Source organism: Lygodium microphyllum, chromosome 3, assembly GCF_053477565.2.
Source record: "Lygodium microphyllum isolate KBCC chromosome 3, Lygodium_microphyllum_v1.1.10, whole genome shotgun sequence".
NCBI classification, from domain to species: Eukaryota; Viridiplantae; Streptophyta; class Polypodiopsida; order Schizaeales; family Lygodiaceae; genus Lygodium; species Lygodium microphyllum.
The window spans coordinates 74,803,440-74,818,231 of record NC_141137.1 but is presented as its reverse complement, the minus strand read 5'-3'; the positions used below and the strand labels follow the sequence as shown (position 1 = coordinate 74,818,231).

Here is a 14,792-nt window from a genome sequence, read left to right as displayed (position 1 = left end):
TGCAACCCTTGCTGCCACCATGAGCAATATTCACAAAAGAACTTAAGGTTTAAAGTAAAACAAATGGCAAAATTTTCCAAAAAAACCTTCAAAATTTAAAGAATAAGGTTTAAAACCTTGAGCTTTACAAAAATTATAATTATAAAATTGACAATTCCTGTAATTTGATTCAAAAATCTCTACAAAATTTTGAGTTAAAGGTTTTAATATGTGCTACCGAGTGGTTTTTTATGAATGATAGTCATGAGCTCCTTTTCTTTCTTTTGGCGAACAAGGGTGTGCCCCATGTACATAATGTAGGAAGGAATGTAGGAAGGAGGGCTAGGTTTACATGATATGAAACTCCCAAAAAAATTTATTGAACATCTCCAAAAGTGGGAATAAAATCTCTTCACAAGCTTTCCACATTGAATGAAACTAGTTTTTCTAACCAATTTGGGTTGTACTTCTTCAACATTCACTTGGCTCATACTCTTGGCAAAGCCAAGTTCACAAATTGAATAATGTCTTGATGAACATGCACTTCTTTGCAAATTAAAAGCATGTTCCATGCTTGTGTGGCAAACAATGCAAGCCTACTGACATCGACCACTGTTCCTCTTAAACATCAAAGATAATTGGTCCCTTCCCCCATGCTACCCTCGAACACATTTTTTTAAAAAATCCTTATGTACTCTATGTAGTCTAAAAGGCGTGATAGGCTCTATATGGGAGTTGGACAAAGAGGAATCTTATCTTCATTTAGTGGTTTATCAAACCTAAGACTTCCTTTTATAAACAAGATTGTTTGGCTAACAGGCTTTGCCATACCAAGAGACAAAGTGGCAAAACTAATTTCATTGCATATGTGAGAGATAAGTTTGAAGAATGTGCTCTACTCCCACAAGATGAAAAAAAGGAAAAATAAAACACCCATGAGAAAAAGTTCTTTTACTATCATCACATGCACAAAGAAGCATCAAGAGCAAACCAAGCATAACATGTACTACTACTCACATCCTCAACTTACTTTTCCATTCTGCAAAAAGATTGATGTATATGAGATACATGGAATGTATATCAACACTCACAAAAGGAACAATGTGATCTAAACCAAAAGATTGGTAAGCTAATCTTACATTAGTTTCAATTAGCACACAAATAAATATAAAATCCATAACGAATCAATTGGGATCCAAAGAATACATGTAAGCACTTGCACTAAACATAAAGTCTATTCCAAGGTATATCTATGAAATAATACACCCCTTTGATAGCAAGATGAGAATCATGTCAATCATCTATCACGTCATGACAACTAAATTAACTCCATGGTAAGCATTTTTCATCGAATGTTGTTCATAAAGATAAGTAGTTACATTCTTTTTGAGGAAGCAAAGGCATTGTTGTTATCAACTTTGCAATAACATATACAAAGAAGCATCTGTTAAGGCTGTAAGTGTAGCTGACAACAAGAGCCCTAAAGAACAATCTTCCATTGAGGAAGTAAAAGGGCTATCACTATCAAATTTGACAACAAAAGCCGTTGTAATATATAGTCCTAATCATATCCACACGAGGGTATGGATAAGATTTTCCTAGTTACAATGCATTGTATCCATTAACAAGTAATTTTGACCATCAATGCTTGCTTTCTAATGAGCTAAGTATGTAAGCAATCATATTCTGACATTTGCAAGTTCGGGGAATTACAACCATGGGCATTCATATCAATAATAACTGATAGGTCTAGCTCCGATTAATGTGCATATTATCAATATGTATAAGTATTAATATCATCAATATAGACTAGTGTGCATCTTTGCATGTTAGCTCAACCATCCTCGCCTAAAAACAACTACTATCACTTCCATAGACTCTAACGCCAAAATTGTTGAGGCTAGATGCATTCCCAACCACCTAAAAAAGGCTCTCAAAAATGACAAGATTGACCAATAGTCATAAGAAAAAACTAAGGCACAACTTGGGCCATCTAACCAATGCTTTTGTTATTTCATGCCACCACTCGATAGTTTAGATAGCATAATTATGATACTTGGAAAAGAAATGGGAAATTTTGTGAGAAAGCCATCCCATCCCATGGCAAAAATGCTCAAGAACGAAGATCCTCCACATAGGTGTTGTATTACCTTGATGAACGAAAGATATCACATCATGTCGACGTTCTATATGGGTGGTTATGAAGCTAAGTGGCCAAGAAGAGCAACTAATATCTACAAGTACTTTAGGTAACCATAGAGCAGCACTATTTGTGACTCCCAAAAGAGAGAAGTGATGAAACCATGCAATCATAATGGAAGCAAGCAATAAGGAAAGCAACATCTAGGCACAATGAGCCGAGCATGTGCCTTGAAGCTAACGTTACTAAGAAGTTCCAAATTTGACCTCTTCAAAGGATGTTAGAGAAAAGAAGGCTTTAATTAAACTCCCCTAAACTTTCAATAGCACAAGAGCACCGCATTGAGTGTAATTTGATATAGAAAGCAGGTGAATTCAAGGGTTTCCCACTAGATTGCAAACCTACGGCTACAAATATCGCAAGAGTAGCTCTATCATACTAAATCCATGACACTTAGGCTGCAATATCCCCTCAACTTACTCATTTGGACCACATGTGATGTATTGATGCAAGGGTGAGAAAATCTCACAATCTCACAAGAATTATTGTACCAAATCATGGTAAGACATGGTAGTGACTAAAACTCCATATTGCTAAGATAGAACTGTAATGCTCCAAAAACATCTTGCAATCAACGTGTGAAATGTTAATTATACTTGTTATTTGGAGGAGATCTTCATAGACATGAGAAGCTCGATAAGTATGTAGTGGTGCTTAAGAGGCATTTATAAGCCTATCAACTAGAAACACTTGCCCTTTGCGTGACTTGAAGCCATGAATAAAATTTCTAGATCAAAATGACGCTCCAAGATTGACTAGATGTTCTTGCCAGTAAACGATCACTAACTCCTTGACATTGTAATCAAAGCCCTTGAACACTACCACTCAAATCATGTGTTTGAACCACTGTCATAAGTGGTTTACAGGATGGTTCATGTTGGCTGCACCTTAATCCTACAAGGCTCTATATACTCACAGAAGTGAAACAGAGGCTCCAAACAAGTCACATACATACTATTTCTATTTGTACTCGTAAACACCTTGGAGTACTTTCAAGGAACTCCATGTAATGACATAATCAAGGAAATAGGTTAAGGCTGACAAAAGTCAGCCTAAAAATGGCGAGAAGAGAGAAGGTGCACCCTGATCAGCAAGTATGAGCGGTTAAATCCTGTACAAGGTTAGGAAAACCATGGTAGGCTAGGGGTTGATGTGCAAAGGCATGCTCTAGGGGTCCTCATGTAAGATTTAACACTTTCGGCTAGCCAAGCTACACTTTAAGAGAGAGAAATTGCAAATTGAATTGAATTGTTCACATGTCCTAGCTTTTCTGGAAGGGCATATTATTGCAAAGTATGATCTTCCTATAACTTTCCATGCTGTCTTCTATATGTAGCATTGACAATGTAGAGGCTGGTAAGCATCCAAGGCGACCAACTGAGGAAACTTCAAAGCACTTTTCCTTTCTTCACAGTCCAAGAATACTTCCAGCACTTCATATGTGCACGGAAGCCACACATGCATGAGCTGGCACTTTCATAATGGATGACTATTCCACTGCAGGAATAGCTTGAATTTAGATTAATTTAGATTACATGAGTAATGTACAGTGTGGATCAATGTAGGGCATGTCACTACATTCATCCAAAGAATGTAGTCAGAACATATCTCAAGGCTTCCTGACCTTTAGGGTGGTAATGTAGATCAAGGCATGCAACACAGCTAGTGTCCATGTTAAGCGACATGGACATGGCAAATTCCCGACCTTTGATACAAACAAGAACACCAAGAATAGCTGACATAAGAAGATCACTGTACTTCATTTGAGCATCCAACACCTGCACTAACATGTCCACTGATAGCATGTCTCATGTAGAATCATGTTTGGCATGTGTCACTTAGAATCATGTTTGTCCTGTACATTTTGCCTGCAGGCAGTCCCATCTCCATAGAGGATGCTGTTAGAGCCTCTGCTCCAGCCGCTTTCACTGAGAATTGTCAATCGATAGCATGTCTTCCACTTAGTACTATGTTCACCCTGTGGATTTTGCCTGCAGGCAGTCCCATTTAAATCAAGAGGATGCTGTTAAAGCCTTCTGCTCCAGCCTCTCATTCCAATTGAGGCAGCGGACGAGACTTCGGAACCAGTCATCAGTTTGATCCGACTTGTTTACTGTTGGAAGAGGGTGTTCACTCATGCAGACACGTACAGAATCCCCTCTAGATAGTTGTTGTCTTCTTTTCCCATCAAAAGACACCCATGCATTGCTACGTGCATCATTTGGGACCTACCATTTTACAATGCAAAAAGCATGTTCATTTGTTATTTCCCTAAAAACAGAAGAGGCAAAGAAAAAGCTCTCAATCAGGAGTGTACCTTCAATTCCAGTAGTGCAGAGTCTGGGAGGATAACTGGGCGAAAAGAGAGAGTGTGAGGGCATATAGGCGTGAAAAGCATACATGGTACGTTTGGATGTACCTGGTAGGGAGAAGGACTTAATCAGATTGCTGCTGTGACCTGCTTAATTTTGATACTAAATCAAATAATCTCAAGCAATTGCAGCGTAGATTATCAAACTGTCAGCCTCACTTTGAGAACAAGACCTGACTAGCTCTCAGTTACATGACTGAGGGATTTGACTAACAGAATCCAGTTTAGACAAGGTGTGATCATGCCGTACATCACATACTTATTGGTCAGAACTTTGCTGCCCAATTATAGACTCTAATAACAAGTGCATTTATGAAAGAAATTAAAACCCAGCATTGATTTTCACAAGCAGCTCAAAAGGGTCATTGAACTCTGATCTAAGTTTGGTAATTCCAGAATTATGTAATATAAAATGGAGAATATGAAAGTCAGAATAAGTGCTGAAGTTGGGATCAGCCAGAGGGCAAGAAGCAGCCTTTTTCTCTAACAGAGAGCACAGACTGAGCTAAAGCACATGTCTAAACATGAACGAGACTTTATGAAATGAAATAGTCTTATAATATTTTTGCAGCCTGGACAGCATGCAAGGGAAGAACTAAAGGTTTAACTGGTTGTTGAGGAGTTGCTTACCAGCTACCGCATCATTGTTGGTTGTTGAGGAGTTGCTTACCAGCTACCGCATCATTGTTAAACAGAAAGTAGGGAAGGAGAGGATGGAAAGGCTCAAGGGATGAATCTATTACAGGCCAGCTTTTGCAACAAACTGTAAATGGATTTCCAATTGCAAGACTAGACAATATTTTGGATCATAAGTGAGGTGTGTGTTCAGTCAAGGGATGTGTGTCTTCAATCAAATGGATAATTCAGAATATCAAAAAAACAAGCTTCAGACTTAGCTTATATGAGTATTTGGATGCCCTTTGGCTTTGCAAATGCTCAATGAAATAGAACCTTTGATCACATAGGACGAACTGGCAACCTGTTAAGTCCCCCTCACTGCCTGCTGCTGCCACCATCATCACAGCCCCTTCATGCCCCCACTTCGCCCCTCCCCTGCCTGTCCTCCCTTCCCACTTCGCACCTCCCCTGCCTGTCCTGCAGCACTGCCTGCTGCAGCAGCTGCTCACACCACTGCTGCCTCTGCCCAAGTCACCACTGCCTTGTGCTTCTGCTTCTGTTCCACCTGTGCCTCCACTCCCACCTGCCTGTCACACCAGCAATATCCATGGCCTGCCCACCTCCAGCACTTCAGCCCATTTCCTACTGCCTTTCGCCACCACCAACCTGTTTGCTACCCTTGCAAACAGCTGCACCTATTGTAGCAAATCCTCCTCTTCATCCCACGTCACCACCTGAAGCCATCTTTCCTTCTTGGATAGGATGGTAAATGACCTGGTTAAGCACTAATTACAGTGGGCATAAAGTTCACATAAACTAAAATACAAATGGTACCAATCAATCTTGGACAATAGACTCTGGATTGGCCCCAAAACTAGCACCCCTTGCAGTATTTCTTTAACTTGTATTGGAATTGGAAGAAGCACATTGAGATTGCTCACATCTCGTTCAAAATCCAATGCCTCTTGCTGTCAAAAATGACCAGCAAGCCTTCTTCAAATCTAACCCTAAATCCAATTGGGATGCCTAGCTTCTTGAAATATCTGGCAATTCCTCAAATTCCAGCTGCTAATTTCAAGTACTAGACCTTCAATTCCTTGGCATGGGACCCAAGGTGGCTGCTAACCTTAATTCATACTAGCATCATAGTCAAACAACATGTGCATCTATTGCTTAACCATGCGCATGCCCTTTGCATGGTTGAAGTTCCAGACACTTAAATCAATTTTATGATCCACACACGAATCATAACTACTATCAAATCCATAAGGGATGTATCCACATGCTAAAATCCAACATTGTTTTGACCACCAAAGCAAAGTAATATATAAACTAAGCATAAATAGTGCCTCATAGCAATGATGTACCACATGATACTCATGTAAAGCATACATCAGCTGCAAACCACATGTAACTCATGCAAATGCACTTCTCTTGCATTACATGCAGATGTACATAGCATACCATCCATGTATCCCATACATACCTTGCAAATGTACCTCGCATCCAAATGTACATTCCATGTATTCCATACATGCCAGTAGCCTTGCAAATGTGTAGTTTCAAAGCCTATATGCAAATCATATACATCTACATACCAACTCACAATGACTACTACATTGAATAGTGATTCCAGTGGCAAAAATATTGTCAATATGTAGTACCCTAGATGCAACCAACTACATCCGAAATCCACTACATAACTGAGTTGTCCATGTATAGGGGAGTGGCCGTGCAACCTCCCCCTTGAACATCAAGTAATATTCTAGACCTTTGCTCTACTAAATCTAATTGAACCTGACCCAAAGTCGGGTTCAACCAAAACACACCAAGTTAAAGTGTAACAACATTGAGGATGATCTGCCACATCACCCTCCATTCATTTGCATCCATCATAGGTGGAATATTCCTAAAATTTCACCGAGTAGCACAAGGATACTGAATCTCTAACTTCACTTGCCCTGAAATCTCCAATGGTTCTAGGCCTTTGTCCCCTCAGACCACACAGATCCTTTGAAACTTTCACGTTCCTAGACTTCTAACTTAAACAGCATGAAACATCACATCCAATTGACCATCCCCTCATGTGTAGGAAACATGCTAGGAGCACTAGATGCGTACAAAACATTCATATGTTTTTACTTTGAAACTTCGCAATGTGACCGTGATTGGGAATTTGCATACTACCAACCATACCAGCATGCATTTTCCCATATATTCCAAGCATTACTAGCTGCATTTTTCTCATGACTAGCACTATATAGAGCATTCGCATGACCAGCATTGATACTATGAGCTTCAAACAGCAAATACATTACCAAACACCCCACTTTATGCCCCAGCATCATGCCAACATTGCTATACATTGGGTTCTCCATTCTACTTGTCATACCTGGATACATTGGTCCTCACATACCATGCATAGGTGGCTGCATACCAAATACATATGGTGCATCCTCATGGCTCAAGCATTACAATCCATTGCTTGGAACACTGAACCACCATCAGACTAACCCAAGTAACCAACATTAGCATGCATGCCTTGCTGTCCAAAAAGCATTGAATTGGTACTTTCAAGTTGGCCTTGTATATGAATCATGTGCTTATGCTCATTACCCACATTTGGAACATCATGCTGCTGCATTATTGGCTCTTTCTTCAATGCATCTTGTTGTCTCGAAGCTCTTGAAGATGATTTCCTCGTCTTGCCTTTGCTGCCATCATTTGGGGAGTTCAAAAAGTGCATATACCAAGGATCACTTGCCAATTGTACAAACATTACAACTATTGTCCTCAACTTATCCTTAAAATAGTCATCACATTCCTCTTCCTCTTGCTCGTCATCAACGTCAAGAGGCCTAGAAGGACACACATTTTGATCTACACCAATATTAACTACTTCTTACTCAAGAAGAGTGCCTTGTCCAAAAGCAATGTATTTTCCCTACATTTTGTGAATTTTCAGACTAAGAGGAATCATCACTGCATATCCCTATATGAAGGCATTCTTGTTGTAAAGTTTAGTTGATTTCAGCACTAAAGCAATGCTTCTACCTTTCAATCAAGTCCCATGAGCTACCAATTCAAGGGAGTTGATGGTATCCCAGCGATGGAACCATGAAACCAACCTTCTCGGATAGGGTGTAAATGACTTGAAGCAGCAAATCACAGCAAGGATAAAATTCACATAACCTGAAATACAAATGTTACCCATAAATCTTGGACAGTAGACTCCAGCCCAAAATAGGTGCCCTTGCAGTATTTCTTGTATTAGAATTGGAAGAAGCACATTGAGATTGCTCAAATCTCCTTCAAAATCCAATGCCTCTTGTTGTCAAAAATGACTAGTAAAGCTTTCTTATCGGTTTGCCCTTAATTCACCCAAGGATTGGCCTTCAATTGAGCCTTGGCTGGTCAAATCTAACCCCAAATCCAATTGGGATGGCTGGCTTCTTGAAATCTCTAGCAATTCCTCAAACTCCAACTATTGATTTCAAGTACTAAGTCTTCAATTCCCTAGCATGAGACCCAAAGTGACTAGTAAACCTGAATTTTTGTTGTACATTAGGGTTTACAACAACAAATGCTCTATTGTCCACCTTCTATGGCTGAGATCTGTTGTAACTAGCTGAGAAAAGCTGAGGGAATGACTATAGGACAAGAGAGAAAGCTGAAGAGAGAGAAATCTCTGATTTTTATCGTGAGGAAGTGCTCAAATTTGCTATTGCCCTGCTGGAAATGGCTGAATAACTATAACCCACCATCAACAAGATCCCTATATGCAGTCAACTACCCCTATGGGGCCCAAATTTGCTATCACCCGACTATAGACAGCCTATATGATCAGCTGGCAACAACTCTCTTAACAGTCTCCAATGGCTGTGCCGATCACCACTGGCTGGAAAATTGCACCAGCAACTCTCTCTCCTCCTCTCCCAACCTCCACAATATTGGAATGAGGCTCATCCAAGCCCCTACAATCTTTCCCTCACTTGCATGGGCAAGTTTTGCATTTGATTAATTCTGAAAATTAATTTATGCCTTTGTCCTTACCCAGAAAATTGAATATGCCCATCCACAATTAAAATTGCAGCAGCAACTCTCTCTCCTCCTCTCCTAAGCTCCACAATATTGGAATGAGGCTCATCCAAGCACCTACAGCCTTTCCCTCACTTCGGGGGCAAGTTTTGCATTTGATTAATTCTAAAAATTAATTTATGCCTTTGTCCTTACCCAGAAAATTGAATATGCCCATCCACAATTAAATTGGCTAGGCCATTTTGACTCTTGCATGGTCCTATGCATTAATTGGTCCATGAACTAGTATTAGTTAATTTATGCCTAGTTCCTAATGTCATCACTGACATTTATCGACCAATTACATACCTAGGCCAAAACTAATACTAGGCACCACCTAGTACCTATCCATATACCTTATTACAACTTCTGCCTTCGACACCCACCAACATCTTGGGGTCTTGGGCCCATCGTTGTAAATTAACTAACTTGCAAACATGTGTGCACCTCACATATGCGCATTTGATTAATAACTAAATCAAATGCTAAAAGCAAAGCGTCTCCAAACTACCTTCTATTCCCTCCCAAGAGTATGCACAATCTGTATCCAAATCCTGAAGAGATTCTCTACAAGACATATATCCAAAAAATCAATAGCATGGCCACATTTGGTTGTCCGTATATACCAAGGTATAATGCTAGCTATGAGCTCCTATCTATGACGTCCCTGAGTCCACATTATTTGGGAGAAATCAAACATGATAGTCCTGCTCACAAGTGAACTTGAAAGAAGATAGGCATAACACCTTGTACATCCTCATATCCACAAGTTGGGCCTCTATCTATGGCTCAAGCAACCATCTCCCACGTAGAGATTATAGATTCTTTTGTGCTATGAAACACCATTCTAAGGACTCTCCTCCAAATTTCTTGAGCCCTTGGGGACTCCCATATGCAATGCCTCTGTGCATTCTTGCGCTCCTCATATCTAGCACAAGGGAGAGGGTCTCTACCATAGCTAAGTCATGCACCAACTGTTGAACTCATGTATACTAGTAACCAAAGAAAGAGTGAAATCTTTCTTGGTCCAAAGCTATCCTCCAATCTCCTCTAGAAGTCTGCAAGGAAAGGCTGTGATATATCCTAGGTAACCAATGTTGAGCTACAGCTAGCACCACTCTAATCCTACTCATCCGTATCCTCCTCCCCACCCTAGTGGTATACCCAAAGAAGGGCACATCCTCAAGCATCCCTGCAAATGGATCTCTCCATACCTACTCCCTAAGGTCCCATTGAGATCTCAGCAATGGCCTCCTTCTATACACCCAATATCTCCATCCATCTATCACACGAGTCTAAGGGTTTGGGTATAAGTACCAATGAGCCACAACTCTAATCCTCTATCAAGAGCATCCTGTAAACTCTTACTAATCTAGATCCCCTCATCTAAGTCTTCCATCCATCAGTACTGAGAAAGTACTACACTCTCTCCACTGGTGGCTACACACTGCAAGGAGAATCTCTCCTCTAAGAAAGAGCCCAATCCAAGTCTCCAAAGTCATTGTGTCAATTCTCCATTTTGGGGGTACCATTTTCCTAATACTCTCCATTATGGATCTAGCCCCCCTAATGCCTTGAAGTCTCGATCTTTGTGTATGAGCTAGCTACTCAAAGAAAGACAAACCACTCCTCATTATAGAAGCTACCTATGAAGAGAACCTCGCCCAAGATAGAAGGGTCCTCTCTCCAATTGTGTTGTGCATTCAACTCTACCTAGATTGTTGAGCATTTGTATTTCATTGTATTTTCTTCTAAATAATAGATTTAGTCATACATTTTTTGCACCCAAGAAAAGAACCCAAAAAAAAAAAAAAACCTTTGACCTCACAAAGAATATCCATGGACATTCTTTGATGAAATTGATATACATGCAAAGACTAACAAAGATACATACCAACATTTTTGCGAGAATTGCTCCACAATGGTAAAAATTATTTGAGATCTATTTACAAGAGTTTTGAGGTCCTTGAGATTCTTGCACCCATTACAAATCCCAAGAAAAAACTAGTAAATATACCTAAGGATTTTATAACAGAATTGGTTATTGAGGACTAATGGGAGCCCATTGAGCTAAAAATGCATTAACCTAACTTCAACAAACCCAAAACATGCTTAATCAATGAAGAAGCCTTATTATTTTAAAAAGAAATGCAATCCTACAGAGTAACTATGTCCCACATGCTAAACCCTAATTTGGGTGCCCCAAACTTTCTATAAATAGGCATACAACCCACCACTTTCCCTCAATCTCATTTTTGCAGGTTTCAGAAGCTGTATCTTTTCTGTCCACACACTATTCACAGAGGACATTGCAGTTAGTAGACCTTCTCCTTGTTGTATGCTACCACTTGGTGCCTGATTTCACTCTTTGTCTTCGCCTGTCGGCCGTCGCCATCACTCTTGAGCTATCGTCTTGTCCTCAAGAGCTGTGATTACTACTATTGCCACTTATTGGAGTTGTCGATATCACTCTCTAGCTGTCCCCTAGTCATCTGGCATCTACATTTGGTGTTTTCTTCCTCTTCTGCATGTCGCCTAGCTCCTAGTGGCTATGTTTGCACTTATATGCAGTCACCTAGGGTGTTGGCTGTCACCATCACTCTGGAGTTGTCGCCTCGTCCTCTAGAGCTGTGTTTACTGTTGTCACCACCTATTGGAGCTGTCACCATCACTCTCTAGCTGTCGCCTGATCATTTGGCATTTGCATTTGGTGTTTTTTCTCTCTTCTGCTTGTGGCCTGCTAGTTTCTTGTGGCTACATTTGCACTCATCTCCTATCGCCCAGTTTTTCTCTCTCCTCAAGTACCTAAGTTTTTAGTCCTCTCTCCTCACTGCCTATTTGCATCAGATCCAGCCTTCCAGGCTACATTTGCTGGTGTTCGACACACGGAGGCTGCCTTGCTGCGTTTCGGGATCTGTTCAAAGTACGACACTCTCTCAAGCTCATAACCTGCACCTTAATCCTAGAGATATGAGGCTTTGAGGTTCAATATTCACTACATAATGTGTTTGCTACATGGGTATCGTATATTCAAACGTCATTCACTTCATTATTCATTGTGTTCACTATCTCTGAGTTACCCTAACCCTAATCGCGTTCCATGGTATTAGTTTACATATGATTGGTTTTGTGTTTTCTGTGTGTAGAGCATTTCTTCACATGGTATCTGTTACTAATTTGATTGCTTTATTACGCAATCTCTATTTAGTAAACTTATGTCAATAAATTAATGACTCACTTTTCTTTAAGTATTAATGATGATCTAGCATGGCCATGAGACCATTTAGAGACCAGTATTCCTAATGCATCACTTAATGCGGTGATCAGAGCACTGTGACGGGGATATTTGGTACAGGCAATACAAGTTATGAAGGGGGAAGGAAGTGTCTGCCAAGTGTAAGAGTGTACACAAGAACCAAAGAGTTACACATAAATGAAGATGGATTGAGTTCTAAGAAGAGGAACGCATCAGCATTATGTATATGTATTTATGTGTGCATCCGGGGATGCCTAAAAACGTCTACTTGTGTGTAATGAACATTGCATTCATTTGGGATCATCCTCTCCCTTGCAAGTCAAGGTTTAAGGTCTTTACTCTCTTAATAAATTAAGAAGAGAAGTAATTTTTTCACTAAGAAAGACGAGAGAGGTAATTTTCTCACTAAGAAAGACAAGAGACGTGATCCTCTGGAAGTGAGGAGAGAAGTGATTTTCTCTTTCTAAGGTCTAAGATGACGCAAGCTTTTGTGTGGAAATCAATCTTAAGGTTGAGGCCCAAGGCAATCTAATGAACTCTCCTTATCTATGGCTCAAGGTGGTTGCATGGACCATAAGTTAAAAATAGAGTTTAAAAAGCTACTTTTCTTAAAATAGACATGGTGAATCCATTTTTAAAATATCTCACGATGGAAAGTCGATCTCTAAAAACGGCCAACGAAGGTTATCAGAAACGGCGAGATCTATAACTTTTGTGTTGGACATTTTCCATCCAAGCAACGCACAGAGAGATATTCCAAAATTGGTGCTGCAAAGTAGATCCTAGAACAACCACATCTTCCATTAAGATCAACCTTTCCAATCTTGACACTCAACTCCCTCTCCAAGAAGAGAAGCTCTTGGAGCCTGTAAAAGGGAGGCTTTCCTTGGGTGTGATGAAACCAGCCTTCCTTCCGTGGATGGGTGGTAAATCCCTAACTACAACTTAATTACAGCAGCAAACAATTAGTACAAATCTGAAAATACAAATTTACCTATTGATCTTGGACAATGCACACCCGATTGGCCCCAAAATTGGAAACCCTTTCAGTATTTCTTTAGCTTTATTGAGAAAGAAGTTGATTTACAATGGGATTCTCCCGATCCCTTTCAGTATTCCAACTCCCCTTCCTGTTCAAAATCACCAATAAGTCCTTAATCTGATTTGCCCCTTGATTCGGACAATCAATTGGCCTTCACCCGCTTTGATGGAGATGGAAAATGCCACAACAACTTGTAGATGCAAAGAACTAAAGAAAATCAGTCATTTACTATTGCTGCCTTGTGTCAACAGCCTGTAGATATTGCCTCCTGCTGCTGCTAATTGGTCTTCTCCTGCCCTTGGCAGCCTCAAAAGGTCCTCCAATGGTTGCAAATCAGACCAGCAGCCTCCCCTCCATCTCTCTTGCAAGCTAAATATACTAAAAATGCCTCTCTCTAGACTCTAAAGACGTTTTTCAGTCTTGCATGGGATTTTCTAAAAGTAGCAGTCTTCCCAAATGGTTTTTTCAGCATTATCCATATTTAAATACTAATTTTCAGTCTTTAAATACTGAAAATTAATCTAATAATTATTTCGGTGCCCTGAAAAATAATCTGATAATTTTCAATCTTTACATACTGAAAATTAATCTAATAGTTATTTTGTTGCCCTAAAAAATAATATGACTGGCCAATAATTAAATTGGCTAGCAACTTCCATTTCCGAGTGTCTCTACGCCATCTTTGACCATCAGATTGGCATTAGGTACCATTAAACGCCACTTCTCTAATGTCACCAACTAACACTTATGGCCAAATGAATGACCTAGGCCAATTGCTAGCACCAGATACCACTAAGTACCTGTGCGGCATAACTTATAGCAACTTTTGCCTTTGACATCTTGTGATTTCTTCGGATCTCGGGCTCGTAAATTTACTTTAACCCCAGTTGCACCTCACATGTGCAACGTTTACTTAACCATGTGATTAAAAATTAATCCACATGTTAAGTGAGATTTCAAAAATACATGTCCTAATAACAGCCCTCCCCCTTGAAATCCTTGCAATCGTCCTCAATTGCATTGCCAAATGTATCAAAAACAAAGTCCTACAAACACTGGAATTTTGGAATTTTCCATAGGGCATCATAGTCAACACAACATTGTATACTGCTATTCAACCATTCCTATGCCCAACATATGCTGAAAATTACCGGCCAACATAACATAGCATAAGACTTACTGAGAATCTCAAAAACACTGCCAGATTATCATGTGACATGTCCATTTCTCATGAGCTCAACTCATCAGG

At 39.9% G+C, this 14,792-nt stretch overlaps 1 protein-coding gene across 4 annotated transcripts in view; it reads right to left on the bottom strand.

Moving 5' to 3' along the window:
• Positions 1 to 3,063: 3,063 nt before the first annotated feature.
• Positions 3,064 to 14,792, bottom strand: part of NADK2 (NAD kinase 2) — an 84,271-nt gene continuing 72,542 nt past the window's right edge. For 2 of the 4 annotated variants that reach the window (XM_087672888.1, XM_087672894.1), the window contains exons 8-9: positions 4,497 to 4,598; positions 3,065 to 4,407 (exon numbers count right to left, since the gene is read on the bottom strand). In XM_087672888.1, coding sequence (XP_087529014.1) covers positions 4,192 to 4,407; positions 4,497 to 4,598 — 318 coding nt within the window. In that variant the 3' untranslated portion in view covers positions 3,065 to 4,191. Of the gene's footprint in view, positions 4,408 to 4,496; positions 4,599 to 14,792 lie in introns of all 4 variants that reach the window. The other 2 variants (XM_087672885.1, XM_087672891.1) reach the window with 2 other exon arrangements.